The following is an 18,851-nucleotide window of genomic DNA, read 5'->3' on the forward strand; positions in this document are numbered from 1 at the left end:
GCTCAGTTTCTAATTTGGTTCCTTTAAATGATTACAGCAAAGTAACTCTTGGTCAGTTCCCTGCAGTTTACTTTCCACTGAAGGAGAAGTGGTTTACCTGTGTTGTCATCTTCCTAGGGCTGAGTGTGAGGCCTCCCGGCTGGCTTTGTGCAGGACTAGAACTCACAGCCTCCTGGTTTCTAGTCAAACATCTGCACCGCCACACCAAGCTGGCTCTCCTTTGCAGACTGAACCATTTAATTAATTAACCTATCACGTTAATTTTTTTAAATAGGAATTTTATGAACATTCTCTTCTTTACATTTGTTAGTGCTTAATAAACATCGTATTGTCTGGATATTTAATTTGCTTAACAATACGGATTACATTCTTAATCTCCACCCTGTTTTCCAACCACAAAGGTGGTATTCAGCAGGTTCTGACCATTTCTGGAGAACCGGTAGCGGAAATTTGGAGTAGTTCAAATACCACCTCTGGCTGGCTCTGCCCCCATCTATTCTCTGCCTCCTGAGTCCCAGCTGATCGGGAGGGAATGGGGATTTTGCAGTATCCTTCCCTTGCCACGCCCACCAAGCCATGCCAAGCCCATAGAACTGGTAGTACATTTTTTTGAATCCCACCACTGATCTGGAAGCAAATTTTTACAACGTACTTAATCAGAGCTGGTTGAAATCTCTCAACAATAGAATAAAGAACACTGAATTATAGGATTGGAAGGTACCTGGGAGGTCTTCTAGTTCAGCCCCCTGGTCAAGGCAGGTGATCCTTATACCATTTAGGTCAAATAGTTGTCCAGTCTAATTTTGCAAACCTCAAATTGCTGGAGCACCAGCAATTCTGGGAGGCAATCCGTTCCATGGATTAATTGTTCTTACAATGAGGGAAGTGAACTAACATCTATAGACCTTCAGCTCTGACTGGATGGTGGGGAACGGAAGGATTTATGCTCCTTGCAGACAGCTGGTCATTTGCACCCTTTTTAGAGAGTTGTTGAGGCCACTTGGAGGTTCTTTCATTGAGAAGTTTGAGTTGTACTTTCTGCAGGATATTTTTCTGCCCTGTGTCCCTTCCCTGTTGAAGACAGTCCGAAGCTCTTGGGAATGGGTCTGTGTTGTCTGCCTGTCAAACTGAAGTGCAGATGGTTTCTGTAATCTGCAATTTTTCTGGGGATCCTTCTGTTCCCCACCATCCAGTCAGAGCTGAAGAAGCTTCTTGGATGAGAAGCTAAACATCTTCAAAGAAAAACCAGAAAGTCCAGTTGCCCCTTGAAAAAAACACTTTTGGGACAACCATAACTTGGTTGTCTCCATGACTCCATCGACAACCATCGTAAGATTGCTAGGTGCCTGAATTTTGATCACATGACCATGGGAATGTGAATAGTCACCAACGGAACTGTTGTAAGTTGAGATTTACCTGCATTTCCCAGATTTGGGAACTGCTCAAGACTGAGCCATATCAAGCTTTACCACCAAGCTCCAGTTCCCCCAATAATGTCCCTGGAGCTGCTAATGTTGAATTGCTAGACCAGCCTGCTGTTTTCCTCCGGGAGCAGAGTATTAAGTGAAAATATTTAGACTTGAGGGATTCTCATTTTCTTCCCTAGCTTCTACACTTGCTATCACCTGCGAAGTTCTGGAGAAGCCAAGGTGCCACACATGTCTGTGGCATTGGTTATCCTTGCTTAGTAGCAACAGCAATAGCACTTAGATTTATATGCTGCTTTACGTTACTTTACAGCCCTGTCTGAGTGGTTGGCAGAGTCTGAGTATTGTCTCCAAGAATTTGTGTCCCCATTTTACCAACTCAGAAGGATGGAAGTCTGAGTAAATCTTGAGCTGGTCAGGATCAAACTTCTAGCAGTTGGCAGAGTCAGCCTGCAATACTACATTCATACCACTGCACCACCAGAACTCCTAATTAATCCCTAGCTAAGGGGGGGAAAAGAAATTTAACTGTGTTCTCTTGTTGTCCTTCAACTTTGCCCCTTGGATATTTATGCACCTATTCAAGAACGGTGGACTTCTGCTTCTCCATCTTTCTGGGGCCAAAGGCAATACTCCCAAGTCCATGTTTCTCAACTTTAAACATTCTAAGATTTCTGGACTTCAACTCCCAGAATTCCTCAGCCAGTCTGAAGTCCAGTATGTCTTAAAGTAACTAAGGTTGAGAAACAGTGAATAGGATGCTTTGTGGTTAGACAGCTTCCTATTTAAGCTTTTGAAATAAAACAGGGTTTTCAAGTCAGGTGGAACTGAGAATCTTTGTGGGATGGCCCCAAATAGCAATTCTTCTCTGCTATAATGTTCCAATGGCTTCTCATACTTGAAAGTTGCCAAAGTATTTCATCAGACAGAACAATGAAGCAATGGATGGGAACTAAACAAGGAGAGAACCTAAGGTAGTACTAAGGAGAAATTTCCTGACAGTTGGAACAATTAACCAGTGGAATGGCTTGCCTCCAGAAGTTGAGTTGCTCCATCACTGGAGGCTTTCAAGAAGAGACTGGCAAGCATTTGTCCAAAATAATATAGGGTCTCCTGCTTGTGCAGGGGGTTGGACAAGGTCTAAGGTCCCAACTCTGTTATTCTGTGATCTTTCTTTTCTTACTTCTCCTCTCCCACACGGCTTTTTTCTGTAGTCATCATGGCATAATTTTTCTTGTACAAAATTGATTTTTGTGGTAATAACATTACTGGAAAAATCTAGAAAGGAAGTAGAGTTCAACAACAACAAAACCAGCTCCAAAGCGAATTTCCTTCCAGCTTTCAAACCCCATCATATGGTAGCCCAATGTAGGCTGAGATGCATCTGCTGATAAACTCTTATGCAAAACAGGAATGTCCGGTGTGTGATATTGTTGTAGTAACTGGTTTTCTGTAACCCAGTTTATCATCATCAGCTGATTGTGGGTGATTCAGACAAAAAGCACAGGTTGAGGCAAACCCAGTTGCTTGCCTTAACTAAAGATCAACTTTTCAGGTAATCCCTTTGCAGTATGTTTTGCATATTGTTGAGACTTCAAACTGGAAAGTCGAGTCTGGTTCTTGAAGCCCCATTGTGAGCAAAATAAGCTGGAGCAGATACAGAAGTGAAGGCAGTGAAGATGATCAGGAAGCTTGGAAAGTAAGTCCCAAGAGAAGAAGACGAAGGAACGAGACAGAGGTCTATTTGGGAAAAGAGTGGGAGTGGTTTTCATGTACTTGAAGGGGTCTCCAAAAAGTGTTCATTGGCTGTTTTCTGCAGCAGGGGCATCCATAGGGAAGGTGGGGAAAAAAATAAAGAAGATAGGTAGGACCATGAAATTGAAATCCTGTTTTTAGTGCACTGGGACATGCATTAAAAAGAGGCATAACTTCAGGTGCATTTATTGCTGCAGCCAGCATTGCAATTTTTTAAACCCCTCCTGGGGAGACATCTGCAATGCAGGAATAATGGGTTGAAGTGACTTCGATTCCTATTAAATATCAGGAGGAGCTTCCTAGCTTAAGACACCAGGCAGCCAGTGACTCCATCTACGTAGGCTTTGAAAGGTTGTGGATCTCTGTAGCTTCATTATTTGAACTAGCCTGCCTCAGCCTTTTATGGTTGGGTGGAGAAGTCATATCTTCTACCTCCAGGAGCCATGGAAGAAATGGCAGGTCCAAGGCAAGCTTTTATGTTTCTCAGAAGTCTAAGTCAGGTTCTCCCAAGATCTCTGGGTGGTGAGGAGGGAATGCTGTCAATCTTTGTGTCAACTGTTTCTAGGATTTCTGTGTGGCTTTGGAGCTGAACTATATTGTTAGCCCAGAGGTCTTTAAGACTTGTAGACTTCAACTTGCAAAATTTCTTAGCCAGCCATGGAATTCTGGGAGCTGAAATCCACAAGTCTTAAACCTTAAGACAACTTTAAGACTTGTGGATTTCAGAAGCTGCTAAGTTTGAAGACTTCTGCTGTAATCTATGGAAAGAAAACTGTGCTTATATTACTTATCCTTTGATTTCTCCTTGTCTCAGGCCTGCAGCCATATTCCTTTTGGATCTCAGGCCTGCCACACTTTCTATTATTCTACTATGCCTTTTCTATTGTGGGAAAATGGGAGGGGGATTGTATGGAGCTAGATGCTATGTAGCCATAACAAAATTCTTTCTAGAAAGCCAAGGTCATCCTTTGTCTTTGCACCTCTGCACCTGACCGGAACTGGATGGGTGGAACTGCCAGCATGGCAGTGGAAGACTGGACCATGGGATGGACTTGTGGGTGTGTGGGCAAGATCTTGAACTTCCAACTGGATGGGGAAAACCAGGAAGCTTTCAGATTCGGGTTTTCCCAGATGTGCCAACATGGCTCTCTTAATAAATTGGAACTTTGAGCAATACTTCGCCTCAGAGTCTGATTTACTTTTGGATGCTATTTGGGACCATGACACAAGTTTAATCTCAGATGAACTGCATCCTAAGGTTCTTAAGGAAATGAATGATGGTCTGGCTAAGCTATCATGTCTTTGAAAAATCCCGGAGAACCAGAGAAATGTCCCATTTCAATTCTGATTGTATGTCTTTGGAAGATACCATGGTGGTGTTGACTGTTCTTATGGGTGTTTCTAACAAGTCCTGTCTCAGGGCTTCAGAGGGAGAGATGCTGAAGATGCAGGTGGAGTTTTGTTTAGGATTTCTTCTTCTTCTTGTTGTTTCATATCCATCATCAGATGTTGACGATCATGTTGGCAATCCTATTTTTATCAACAGCCGCACAAAAAAATGTTGAGTTTTGTCCAAACTGGTCCCTTAGATTTTTGAAGCCATGAAGTTCTTCTTCTGCCTGGACTTCATTTGCCTTCAATCTTTCCCTGGAGGATTAAGCGAAGGATGGTGTATTTTTCTGGGTGTCCCATCCCATGTCCAAAATATTCTTTCGCTTTTTAATGCTTTCAATGATTTCCCTTGGCTTTCCCAGGCAGCTTATCAACCTCCTCATTTGTGATTTTGTCAACCAGCTTCTGCGTAACAGCTGTCTGTCAATCCACATTTCAAATGCTTCCAGTCTCTTCAAGTGACTTTCTGTCAGAGACCAACTCTCTCCTCCGTAGAGCAGGGCAGAAAAGATCTAGCATCTAAGAAGCCTGATTTTCAGTCTTCAGCTTATGTCGTGACTGCAGAAAACTGTTTTCGTTTTTGAAGAATGTTGTTTGAGCTTTTGCTGTTTGGGATTGGATCTGCTGTTCTTAACTTGTCTTGACTGATTTGGTACTCTAAGCCTAACTGCCCAAGAAAAATGAATTCATTTCCAAAATTCCGACCAACCCTTCTTCTTTCAAAGGGCTCTGCGATGTTTCTCAACATCATACCCTAGCCAAGAAGAAAGCCCAATTGGTGGCAGAAAATACCCCGACCTTCATCTCCCCACTTCATCTTTCCCACATTATCCCCTGTGAAAGCTTTTCTCACACCGTTTGTGTCTGAGAGATGGTGATGATCTTCATTTGATTTGCTTGGGAGAGGAACTTCTCTATGTGACTTTCTCACCTCCGATGGAAACTGAACGTAGCCCCCATTGCACCGAGCAAAGATTTCAGTTTTGATTAGGTGGCTGCAAATGTTTGGCTTCACAGGGGAGGCAACTGTGAAGTCTCCCATGCCAACTTTGGCTATAACCGTTGAGGGAACTGATTTTTTTCCTCTTAATATCTTCCTGCCAGCTGTAGATTACAGTTACAAAAGGTAAGCTGTAATGCTTTATTTTGGTTTCCCCCCTCCAAATAATGCATTATTTCATTTCTTATGAATAGAAGAAAGGAAAGGAAGGTAAGGGAAGATAGAATAGAATAGAATAGGATAGAATAGAAAATAGGATAGGATAGGATAGGATAGAATAGGGAATAGGAAAGGAAAGGAAAGGGAGGGAAGGGAAGAGGATAGAATAGAATAGAAAATAGAATAGAGGAGAAAAATAGAGGAATAGAAGAAAGGAAAGGAAGAGAAGGGAAGAGAATAGAATAGAATAGAGGAGTGGAGGGGAATAGAGGAATAGAAAAAAGGAAGGGAAGGGAAGGGAAGGGAGGAGAAGATTGAATAGAATAGAATAGAAAATAGAATAGAGGAAAGAAATAGAGGAATAGAAGAAAGGAAAGGAAGAGAAGGGAAGAGAATAGAATAGAATAGAGGAGAGGAATAGAGGAATAGAAGAAAGGAAAGGAAGAGAAGGGAAGGGAAGATAGAATAGAATAGAATAGAGGAGAGGAGAGGAATAGAAGAAAGGAAAGGAAGGGAAGAGAAGATAAAATACAATAGACTAGAATAGAGGAAAGGAATAGAGGAATAGCAGAAAGGAAAGGAAGGTAAGGAAAGCGAAGATAAATTAGAATAGAATAGAATAGAATAGGAGGAGAGAAACAGAATAAAGGAAAGATAGGGAAGGGAAGATAGAATAGAAGATAGAATAGAAAATAGAATAGAATATATTTTTTTATTGGCCAAGTGTGTTTGGATACACAAGGGCAGGAGAAGAAGTCACGGATTGGAAACTTAGCAAGGAGAGATCCAATCTAGAATTAAGGAGAAATTTCCTGACAGTGAGAACAATTAATCAGTGGAATGACTTGCTTTCAGAAATTGTGGGGGATCCATCCATCATTGGAGGTTTTCAAGAAGAGACTAGATAGCTATTTGTCCGAAATGGTATCTCTCCTTCTAAGGCAGGATGCTGGACTAGAAGTCTTCTTTCAACTTGGTTATTCTATGTTCCATGTTCTAACTCTATTGCTGAACTGCTGTTGGGGGGCTTTCTTCTTTGTTTTCTCACCTTGTCAACTTGAAGCTGGGTGGAATTTAACAAGTCCGCACATCTTCAAACTGTCAAGATTGAGAAACGCTAAATGTAACATTTTACAGAAGACTCATAAGCAGCACAGATTAATCCCACAAAGCGACTAAACAAGCAACACACAAACAAGTTAACAAAACAGCTTAAAAATGTCTGGGAAGTTACCCTTTTTCCATATTTGGTTAATTATGAATAATTGAACATATTGCTCTGGGAAATAAAATCAGAATTTCTAGCAAGGATAAATCTCAAAAATATCATTTTTAAAAAAACATTGCAATTGTCCTTTTTAAGTCTGTGAGAAGATAGCCGACCAATATATTTTATAAAGAAAATAAGTAACTCTGTTTTAATCTGGGTTTTTTTTAACTTTGTTTTTAACAATGGTGTTTACATAATATTACTGATTTATTTGAACCATGCAAGTGTGATGGGCAGTAGAGAAATTTGATAAACAAAGAAATAAACACAGCCAACACATCATAAAATACTAAATCAAGCTATAAACTGCGACGGGTTGAGCCAAAGTGGGAAACCTACTCTGATTGACGATTGACGTATCTTCCAGTAAATCTCATTCATTCCTGGTGGCTTTTACCATTTATTTTAATTGCTCTAAATCTGCCGATAGATTCTGTTTGTGTCTTGATTCTAATCGTTTCCAGTTATTCAGAAATATCCCCCTTTGGGTATTCCTATGGCTTTCTGCTGTTCTTTTCGGTTTAAAAGCTATGTTTAGGAAAACAGACTGTGCAGTTTGGCTGAGGAAGAAACAGTTTGTAATTTGCTGCTCAGAAATAAATACCCAAAGTACCTTGAGATGTGTGAACTGCTGGTTATCTGCTCCTTCTCCCACACATTCCTGGGGTTTCTTTCCCATGGGAATCTGGGAGTGTTTTAAGAGGACACAGGACTTGCCTCTCAGCATAGTTGCAATGTTATCTGGGGCCAAGAGGACTGGAGAAGTGGGAGGTTGATGGGGGATGCACAGATAGTCCTTGACTTATGACCACAATTGAGCCCCAATGTTATGTTGTTAAGTGAGAAATTTGTTTTGCCCCATTTTTACGGCCTTGCTTGCCCCATCTGTTAAGTGCTTCACTGCAATGGTTCAATTAGTAACATGGTTGTTACTTCCCCATGGATGATGCTTGTTAGAAGGTCGCAAAAAGGGGATCACATGACCCCGGGACACTACGACCGTCATACATGTGAGTTAGTTATCAAGCATCTGAATTTCGATCACGTGACCATGGGGATGCTGCAATGGTCGTAAGTGTGAAAAATGGTCATAAGTCCCATTTTTCAGTGTTGTTGTAACTTTGAATGGTCCCTGAGTAAACTGTTGTAATGCAAAGATTCACAGGGTGTCATAGGTGGGGAAGTACAGAGGGTCCTGCCAGAGCAGTGGGACCATTGACACTGTAGTTCTTTCTTTCTTTCTTTCTTTCTTTCTTTCTTTCTTTCTTTCTTTCTTTCTTTCTTTCTTTCTTTCTTTCCATCCATCTCTCCTTTATTATGTTTATAAATAACTCAAGGCAGTGAACACACCTGATACTCCTTCCTCCTCCTCTTTTCCCCACAACAACAATCCTATGAGGTGGCTTGGGCTGAAAGAGAGGGACTGGCCCCCTGTCACCCAGATAGTTTTCACACCTAAGGCAGGACTAGAACTCCCAGTCTCCTGGTGATTGGACCAAAGTCACCCAGCTGGCTTTCATATCTAAGGCAGGACTAGAACTCCCAGTCTCCTGGTGATTGACCAACGTCACCTAGCTGGTTTTCATGCCTAAGGCAGGACTAGAACTCCCAGTCTCCTGGTGATTGACCCAATGTCACTAGCTGGTTTTCACGCCTAAGGCAGGACTAGAACTCCCAGTCTCCTGGTGATTGGCCCAACACCACCTAGCTGGTTTTCATGCCTAAGGCAGGACTAGAACTCCCAGTCTCCTGGTGATTGACCCAACGTCACCTAGCTGGTTTTCATGCCTAAGGCAGGACTAGAACTCCCAGTCTCCTGGTGATTGACCCAGTTACCCACCAGGCTTTCATGTCTAAGGCAGAAAGAGAATTCACCATCTCTTGATGATTGGCTGAAAGTCACCCAGCTGGCTTTCATGCCTAAGGAGGGACTAGAACTCACAATCTCTTGGTGATTGGCCCACAATCATCCATATGGCTTTCATGTCTAAATCAGGACTAGAATTCACAGTCTCCTGGTCTCTAGCCTTATGCCTTGACTACTACAGTATCTCCGCACAGCAAATAAAATTATGGATCAGGATGAACTCACCATTTATCCCACCAAGACATTGGAACAAAATGGAGTGAAACTCCTCATTTCAGGAGTTGGAAAATCCTTTTCTTTTTTTTCCCCCATCCAAAATAAATGAAACCAATTTGCCTTTGGCTTCTGTCTGGCGTGCTGTCTTTGTCCTGGTTCATTTCAGATTTTAATTGTCTCCAAACTGGGCTGCTGTGGAAGGCGTTGGTTGCACTTAGTGGAAACCTTCCTTGCCTAGCTGTGAAAGGAGAGAAAGATGAATAACAATGACTGGAAGCGATTCCCTCGTCTGTTTCTGCTTAAACTACGCAACTTCATCTGGAGCCGGGTGGTCACTCTGTGCATGGCTGACTCAGGCCCCAAATGGGGAAACCGTTTGAGTTCTTAAAAAGAAAAGTGTGGTTTGCATTTACCGTTTGCCACACATCGGACGCCGGCTACTGAACATTTCATACCGTTTGCTTCCTTGCCTTAATAATAAAATACATGGGGTTTCCGGCTCATTTTGATGCAAGAATTCTGGTGCAGATTTGATGCAGGTTTATGTGCAGAGGGACCCCCTGACTTTGCAGGGGGAACTGACCATCAATGCTCACCCTTTTTCAATGGTGATGCTGTTGAAAGGAGGAGAAACGCTGCTGGTCTGGTCTGGTCTGCTGGCTACAATTTAGTCTGTGCTGTGGCTAACAAGCAGCTAAAAGGCCTTATTTGGAAGTGGTCTGGAATATATTAATTTGTTTTGAAATTAACTTCAAATTTTAATTCAGAAAAAAAAAGAAAGAGGGAGGGAGGGAGGGAGGGAGGGAGGGAGGGAGAGAGAGAGAGAGAGAGAGAGAGAGAGAGAGAGAGAGAGAGAGAGAGAGAGAGAGAGAGAGAGAGAGAATGAATGAGAATGAGAATGAGAATGAATGAATGTCAGGCGCAAAAGCCAGGTCCACCCCTGAAGGTTGAATTATTAGACTGATTTATTGCTAAAGCCTGTGCAACAGGAATCTTCTCAACGAATGGTGGACACTTGGTTAGATAAGGGCCAATGGGACGCAAGGGGTGCTGGACATAGTTTGCTTATGGCTGCGGAATGATACTAGGCTGATTCCCCCTTTTCATTCCACCCCAAGGTTGTCCAGCATTCCCCTATAGAAAAAAGAGTTATGAATTGAAGTTTGTAAAATGTGGTATTCAGCCGGATCGGACCAGTTCGTCTGAACCGGTAGTGGAAATCACCTGGCTCTATGCTTTCCTATTTAGGTACGTTTTTGAGACCGGGCACATGCATGGAAAGCACATGAATGAGCAAAGCACATGCGTGGAAGGCCAGGCGCATGCGCAGAAGGCGCCCGGTTGCCCATTTCATACGCGGGGGTGCATGAAGCAGGTGCACGGCGAACCAGTGGTAACAAAATGTACAACCCACCACTGAACCTTACCTACTCAAGTTTTATAATAATAAATAAATACAATTTATATAATAAATAAATATACTGTAAAGGTGGTCCTTGACTCACAACAGGCCTCTTAGCAATGATTTAAAATTAGGAATGACCCGTAAAAGAAACTTTGGATTGGAAGTTCCGATGGTTTCCCCCATATGATCATATGACCACCTTGTGGGCACTTGGCAATATGGGTCATTTTATGACCATTTGTAGCATCCCATGGGTGACCCAATTAAACACCAGGAAAATAATTGACAAGATCTCCCATTTTCAACAATTCCTTTGCAGAAACACCATGATGGGATTTTAATTCCAGATGCTCCCAGAAGACCCATGTTTTCGAGAAGAGTGTTTTGCAGAAGATCACAGTTGCCACGTTAAGCCTTTGCTAGATGCCTCAACGCCAGACCAGATCTCCCAGGATGCTCTTCTACCTTCTTTCTGCCTTTTTCCAGCTCCAAGGTAACATCGAGACTCTTAACTTTATTTTCTCCATTCGTGGAGAATTGGAATCTTTTAACTCATCTCTTCTATGCTGAATTTACATGATATGCATCCTTCTTGCCAAACCTGGTAACTCCCAGTTTATTTGGACTACAAGTCCCATCACATATGGTTAATTCCTTTGCTGGTGGTGGGTGAAGGAATAGAGTTAATAGTGGGAAAATATCTGCATGAGATGACCAGGCTAGACTAGAATAGATCTTTATTATGGTCAGAGACCAGCAAGAGACATCACTTTTTACAATATATTTAAAAAAAATAGTACTGACATTAATAGTGGATAATAACATCACTGTTAAGAAAATACATATTCTCAAACTGTTAGGGTCACTCCCTTGTTTACATGGGTGAAAAGCTGATAAGTATGTGAGTAAATATAATGTTCTAAAAATTGTTGGAGAACTCTCCCAAAACTTGGTACAAGTTGACGGATTCTGTAACCAATTTTTTTTCTTGTGGGCATTGCAGCAACGCAGAATTTTGCCACTACATGTGTGATAGATGGGTTTGAGTCCTGGAGGAGAAAGCCTACAAAATTGTCTGCCCTCCCTATCAATCTCTCTATATGTTGATCTATAAACTCTATATAGCTCACAGTAAAAAAAAACAAACGTGAGATATCTTCAACTTCTCTTTTACCACATATACAAACCCGTTCTGCTATAGGTGTTCTCTTATACCTGCCCTGGAGAAGTGCTGAAGGAAGAATGCTAAATCTGGCTCTGACGAAAGCTATTCTTTGATTTGGGAAGATCAGATCATTTAGATATCATTTAGATATCTTGCCGATTCCCACACACTCTGTTTGATTCTGTCCCTGCTGTGGAGAGGCAACCTGTTTAGTTCTTCTTGGAACTCCATGTCCCTCATTCTATTGATTACTACTTGCTTTGCTTGGTCAAAGCCTAGGGACATTAAGAATAGTGGTGAGAGCAGTAAATAATTTTGTTAACAAATATTAATGATAATAATAATGAAATGATAAGAGTTATAGTTAACGACATATATATATACTGGTTTAATATAAGGAATTTGGTTATAAATTGCAAACAATGATTTGGGAAAAAAGGTTTAGAAATTTAATTAATTAATTCTTACTTTGAATATGTTATAAAGGTGTAATGTTATTGGATATATGAAAGTAGATAACAAAAATTTAACTAAGTCTTATAATAAGTAAGTAGTAATTTAGTAACTTATAGATGGTTATGTTAAATAAATAATTGATAATGGCAATAAGGTATACATACATGTTGGTTTGATGAGAAGAAAATAGATATAACAGTAAATAACTTTTTGTTAACCAATATTAATTATAACAACTAACAATGGAATGATAAGGATAAGGGATACAGTTAATGATATATATATATATATATATATATATATATATATATATATATATGTATATGTATATGTATATGTATATGTATATGTATATGTATATGTATATGTATATGTATATGTATATGTATATGTATATGTATATGTATATGTATATGTATATGTATATGTATATGTATATGTACTACCATAATAAAAGGAACCTGGACACAAATTGTAAACTGATTTGCAGGGTGGAAAGGGCTTAGAAATTTTGTCAACTAATTTTTGTTTAGAATATGTTATAAAGGTTTAAGGCTATTGGATGACTCTGTAATAATTAATGAAATGCCATTAGGTGGTTGTGTTTTTTAATTATGGATTATTCTAGGCAAAAGGACACTAAAACAATTTCAGTCAAATGAGAACTATGATATGTTGAAAGTAAGACTCATTAAGAACTTTGACATTTGATATGAATGTAAGTAATGACTGTGGAAGAGATGCATGAAAGCTAATTGTAACCAATGGACACACTTTCTACAAGATGTAATGTAAGATGATTATTTTTTATGTGGTGGTTTAATAAAAATAAAAATAATCTTAAAAAAAAGAATACTGGTGAGAGCCCATAAGAGCCCAGCTTGTGATCTATCACCTGTTTCCAGGGGGAGGGAGAGGAGATGACCGGGCTGAGCTTGAGAGAGGGGTCAAATACATCATCAGTCTGGAGTCCTTTCATGCCCACAAGAGTCCATCCCTCCTTGAATCCTGTTGATTCTTATCTACCACCCATTTGCTTTGACTGTTAGTAGTTCGGATTTTTATAGAAAATGTTAGCATGCAATAAAGCGGTATTATTTTGAATCACCTTGGCTCCTGACAATACCTTTGCTATTAGACTGTAGTGTTAGAAGCTCCTGTAAGATTGCAGAGAGGAGCAACAGGAATAATTAGGGGGCTGGAGGCTAAAACATATGAAGAACTTTCACATGAATTGGGTATGTCTGGTCTAATGAAAATAATGTCTGGTAAGTCATGGTAGCAATGTTCCAATATTTGAGGGGCTCTTACAAAGATAAGTGGGTTAAACTATTTCCGTTGATCAAATTTTTATTGTTCTTCCCCTCTATAACATCTTACAATCATCACATTAACATTGTTGTGTCATCATACCTGTATATATCAATCTTATATCGCTTCTATATTTATATATATTCATCTATAGTTCTATACATTTCTCTATTGTTTCTTGGCTGAATTAACTTTATTCCTGTTATGCAATCATTTATACCAATTATCCCAAATTAGTATTCAGATGCTTCTTTGTCCTTTAATCTTAATGTTAACTAGTCCATTTCTGTGCAATCTAGAATTTTCTGAATCACTAATTCATCTGGGGGAATATTACTTTGTTTCCAACACTGGGCAAATGTTATTCTGGCTGTGGTCAACAGGTATTTTAGTATGTATTTAATATTCTTTCCATATTTCCTCTTGGTTATTCCCAGCAGAAAGAGTTTCAGTTTATATTCTATTTGTTCCTCTGTAATTTGTTGTATCCATTTCCAAATTTTAATCCAACACTTGAGTTTCTGGACAGGTCCACCATATATGATAGAAAGTCCCTTGCGGGGTTTTTTTTTTTTTTTTTTGCACTTCCAGCAGGTGGGATTCATGTTCGGATACATTTTGGCCAATCTCATTGGTGGTAAATGCGAAAGATATATAACATTTTGTACAAACTATTTTCCAAAGCACCAAAAGGCAAGACAAGAAACAATGGATGGAAACTAACCAAGGAGAAAGTGGTGGGATTCGCACCTATTCGGGAGAACCGGTTCTTAACTTTCTAAGAGGTTCACAGAACCGGTTGTTGGAAGAAATCTTCTTTTGGTTTTTTTCCGCTTTACAGGGCTAATCCTATAAGGAAGGCAGGAAGGAAACATTCTGTTGTTGTTTCTAGCTTAATCTTTATTGCCCTGCTTACAGAAACTGCCTCTCCGCTTAACCCTTATTACATTGTAACAGCTAAGGCGAAGCGCCCATCGACCTGAGTAATGTTGAGTTGGCCACGCCCACATGGTCACATGACCACTAAGCCCCGCCTACCTACCTGGTCATTAGGACAGACAACCGGTTGGTAAATTATTTGAATCCCACCATCATTGCTCCATCATTGGAGGCTTTCAACAGGATATTGGACAATCCTTTATCTGAAATGATATAGGGTCTCCTGCTTGAGCAGGGGATTGGATTAGAAGGCCTCCAAAGTCCCTTCCAACTCTATTATTCTGTGTTATTCTATGTTAACTGAGACTTCTTCCAAGAATTGGTTTCTTCTTTCACCAATGTGGCAATCTCATGCAACCTCTGTCTTTCTCCCCTCGGTTGCATTTCGGAGGCTGGGGAGTACCAGAAAAATCTGTTTCTCTCCTCTGAAATAAAATTCATGAAACAGTTGATTGTTTGTGGTAAATACAATGCAGTATTGCAGACTGACTCTGCCCACTGCCAGGAGTTCAATCCTGACTGGATCGAGGTTGAACTCATCCTTCCATCCTTCCAAGGTGGGTAAAGTGAGGACCCAAATTGTTGGAGGCAAGAGGCTGACTCTGTAAACCACTCAGAGAGAGCTGAAAAGCACTGTGTATACGTCTAAGCGCTGTTATGCCTTATACATATTATAATATGCCTTGACATATGACCACAATTGGGTCCAGAATGTCTGTTCTTAAGCAAGGCAGTTGTTAAGTGAGTCGCACCCAATTTTATTACCTTTTGGGCCATTGTGACTTTGAATCAATGGTCAAGGACTACCTGCAGAATTTTCCTGAGTACTTTTCCTCCCTGCTTTTCTGGAATGGATGCTTCTCTGTTTTTGTAGCATTAAGTGCAAAGTCCTACATCTTAGGGTAGATCTCTCAGGTCCTAAATCTTTTTTCTGTTCTTTTTTTGGGGTGCGGTCCAGGTGTGCATGGGATGGGCAGCCACAAAGAGGACTTCCGCTTCTGTGCTGAGCGAAGACAAACGGTTGGAGGCCACATTCGTTATGACACTCAGCAGGATGCTATCACTATCTCCAATGGTGCCGACGGACTTAATATCAGTGCCCCGTTCCCACCGGGACCTCAGCAATCCTGGGCCTTGCCTTCACATTTGGGGACTTACCGCTTCTGCGTTTATTGGTTTCAGGATGACCATCTGTTCAATCTTACCTATGGCATCACTCATTCCTACCAGCTGAGTAACCAAGCCAATTATTCATTCTCCTCTCTAAATTTCAACTACAAAGGGAGCAAAGATGGGCCTGATTTACTCAACAATATCTCCTACGCCTTCAACAATGGCTTTGACAATCGCTCCCTTCCGAGCATGACAAGATACAAGTTCTTCTTAGGTAGGTTGCATCCTGGGGTGGGTTTCAAAACTTTTTACTACTTATTTTGTGGGCATAGCCTATTTTTGTGGGTGTGGCATATTTTGTGGGTGTGGCCTGGCGGTCATGTGACTGGGTGGGCATAGCCAACTTGATGTCACTCACTAGGAGATATCATGAATTGGGTAAAATGTGGTGAAGCTCACTTAACAGCACCAGGCCACCATTACTACCGGTCCTATCCGTTACACCAGATTTTCACTACCTCTTCTGGCGTACTGTACCGTACCGTACCGTACCGTGAGGAACCCACCTCTGGTTGCATCAGAACGGGATGAACGTTGGAAAAGGGCAGGCAAAATAACATTTGCATTCACTGTTGAACATTACAGGTAGTCCTCGAGTTACAACAGTTCGCTTAGTGAGCGTTGGAAGCTACAATGGCTACAACGCACTTATGACCATTGCAGCATCCTCATGTCCTGTGATCAGACACTTGGGAACTGACCCATATTTATGACGGTTCATGTATCCTGAGGTCACGTGATCCCATTTTGCAACCTTCCAACAAGCAAAGTCAATGGCGAAGCCCGATTCACTTAACCACTGTGTTATGAACTTAACAACTGCAGTGATCCACTTAACAAATTGTCAAGAGAGGTCGTAAAATGGGGCAAAAGACACTTTCTGTCTCACCTGGAAATTTAGGGCTCAGTTATGGTCATAAGTTGAGGACTATCTATACCTGGTGGTAGAAAACGTGTTGTCATGGTTCCAAATAGCATCCAAAAGTAGATCAGAGTCCAAGGCAAAAAGTTGCTCAAAGTTCCAATTTATGAAGAGAGCCATGTTGACACATCTGGGAAAACCCGAAGCTGAAAGCTTCCCGGTTTTCCCCACCCAGTTGAAAGTTCAAGATCTTAACCCCATACCCACAAGTCCATCCCATGGTCCAATCTTCCACTGCTATGCTGGCAGTTCCACCCATCCGGTTCCGGTCAAGTGCAGAGATGCAAAGACAAAGGATGACCTTGGCTTTCTAGAAAGAATTATTTTATGGTTACATAGCATCCAACTCCGTACAATCCCCACTCCCATTTTCCCACTATAGAAAATGCATAGGGTTATGCTAACCCTAACCCTAACCCAGAGATTACTTGCTTGTTCGTTGGATTTTTATGGGTTCCCACCTCACAGTAGCCACTCTGGGGGGTGGGGACGACACACAATATTAAAAAGAATAATAAATTGCTTAACCTCTCATATCTACTGTGTATATCCAGAGAAGCAGATTGGAACAAATGACCAAAACGGTACAAAATCTCAAACATTTGCACAGTTTATTCTGCCCTAGTTATAGTTGGGCTTAAATATTTTTATCAGACACTGCAGAGTGCAACCCTGGGAATTAAAACTGTTATTAAAAAAACAACAATAACCAACGGCTACAATCGTCAAGATGTTGATTACTATTTTTTTTCCGCCAATACCATTTCCTACCATTTCAGGAAATGAACCAGAGGTAGCATTCAGCCAGTTCTGGCAGGTTCTGGAGAACCAGTAGTGGAAATGTTGAGAGTGAGGAGGGAATGGGGATTTTGCACTATCCTTCCCCTGCCACACCCACAAAGCCACGCCCACAGAACCAGGAATAAAAAATTTGAATCCCACCCCTGAAATGAACATGGCATCAGAAAGCTTGAATTCTGGCCTGTGCAGAAGCAGATGTCAACTCTCCATGGTGACATTCCATGCATACCGTTGGCAGAGCCAGATCTCAGATTACAGTAGCTGGTTTGAGATGGGTGCATTTATTGAGTAATGTGATTTATGACACAGACTGGGCGGGGGGGGGGGAAGGAACAGGGACAAAGTTCAGAAGCAGATAAACCGAGCAAAGGAATGGCTGCGAATAAATCTTGCCTAATGAATAATGCCTAATCAAGCTGTTAATAAATCACAGGTTTTTGTATTAAAACATTGGCTCGATTATTATGAATCAATTATGGCATCTTTAGGAAACTTTACAGCAGATAGGCTCACCCTAGAATTAAAAAATAAAGGGGAATCGGAATATTATGAAGTTTGGAATAGATTTTACGATTGGTATAAGACAAGGTGACAAGACTGGAACAAATTGTAAATAATGTGATTGGCTAAAAGGATAGATAATGTATTAAGTAGGCTAATAGTTATTGGTTGAGATTATTTGTATATAATGTGATTGTATGGTCATTACGATTCCACTGTTCTGAACTATTTTAAACATAAAAACAATATATGTATATTGGAATTCAAGATTTATTCAAGTCCCAGGAACAGCCAAACCATGAGGCCCTTTTATTTTACTTTGCTGGTTTGCTTTGCTCTGTAGATTTTCGGAAGATAGATCAGAAGGAAGCGTTGGTTCAAAACAGCAACGTGGAAGAAGAAATGAGACGAACAGAGTTAAAACTGAAGAACTTGGGAACACGTCCTAGCAGTGATCAGGATGGGCCTCCGGAAGATCCGTTTTTGTGAATATTTGGCAGCCAATCTGCATTCTTATTCATTTGTATTTAAAAAAAGTAGGCACTGTGTATTGCAGAAGTCCTCAAACTTGGCAACTTTAAGACTTGTGGACTTCAACTCCCAGAATTCTCCAGCTGGCTGGAGAATTCTGCGAGCTGAATTCTACAAGTCTTAAAGTTGCCAAGTTTGAAGACCTCTGATGTATTTTGACTGCAAAAAGGAGTGAGATGGAGCAGGGTGGCTGGAGGTATGCTTTGCACAAGTCTTGCACACAAGTCCGATTGTTGCAAGTAGTGGGAGATGTGCTTTACCTGCATATTACGAAGTCAAAAGAGATATTTTATCTTATCTCATATCAAAACCAGGTTTGAAATAGGAGCTAGCATGGTTTTCAGAGTATAAGACGTTCCAAAGTATAAGACACACCTAGATTTGGAGGAGGAAAACAAGGGGAAAATATCTGCCTCTGCCTCTCAGCAATTTGCCTCCTTGCAACAAACAGTACAGACAATGTACACTGTTTGTAATGCTATATTTCAGACTATACTTGTACAGATGCTGTTAAAATGGATGTGCTTTCTGGAAGTATAGTTGTTCTCTGCTATTTAAAAG

At 40.8% G+C, this 18,851-nt stretch overlaps 1 protein-coding gene across 2 annotated transcripts in view; it reads left to right on the forward strand.

Moving 5' to 3' along the window:
* The window catches only part of LOC116518043 (adhesion G-protein coupled receptor G1-like), a 78,810-nt gene that overhangs the window by 35,709 nt on the left and 24,250 nt on the right, over positions 1–18,851 (forward strand). For both annotated transcript variants that reach the window (XM_032231278.1, XM_032231279.1), the window contains 3 exons: positions 10,811–10,984; positions 15,321–15,749; positions 18,103–18,244. In XM_032231278.1, the coding sequence (XP_032087169.1) occupies positions 10,915–10,984; positions 15,321–15,749; positions 18,103–18,244 (641 nt within the window). In that variant the 5' untranslated portion in view covers positions 10,811–10,914. The remainder of the gene's footprint in view (positions 1–10,810; positions 10,985–15,320; positions 15,750–18,102; positions 18,245–18,851) is intronic.

The sequence above is a fragment of the Thamnophis elegans genome, chromosome 14 (genome assembly GCF_009769535.1).
Source record: "Thamnophis elegans isolate rThaEle1 chromosome 14, rThaEle1.pri, whole genome shotgun sequence".
Lineage (NCBI taxonomy): Eukaryota > Metazoa > Chordata > Lepidosauria > Squamata > Colubridae > Thamnophis > Thamnophis elegans.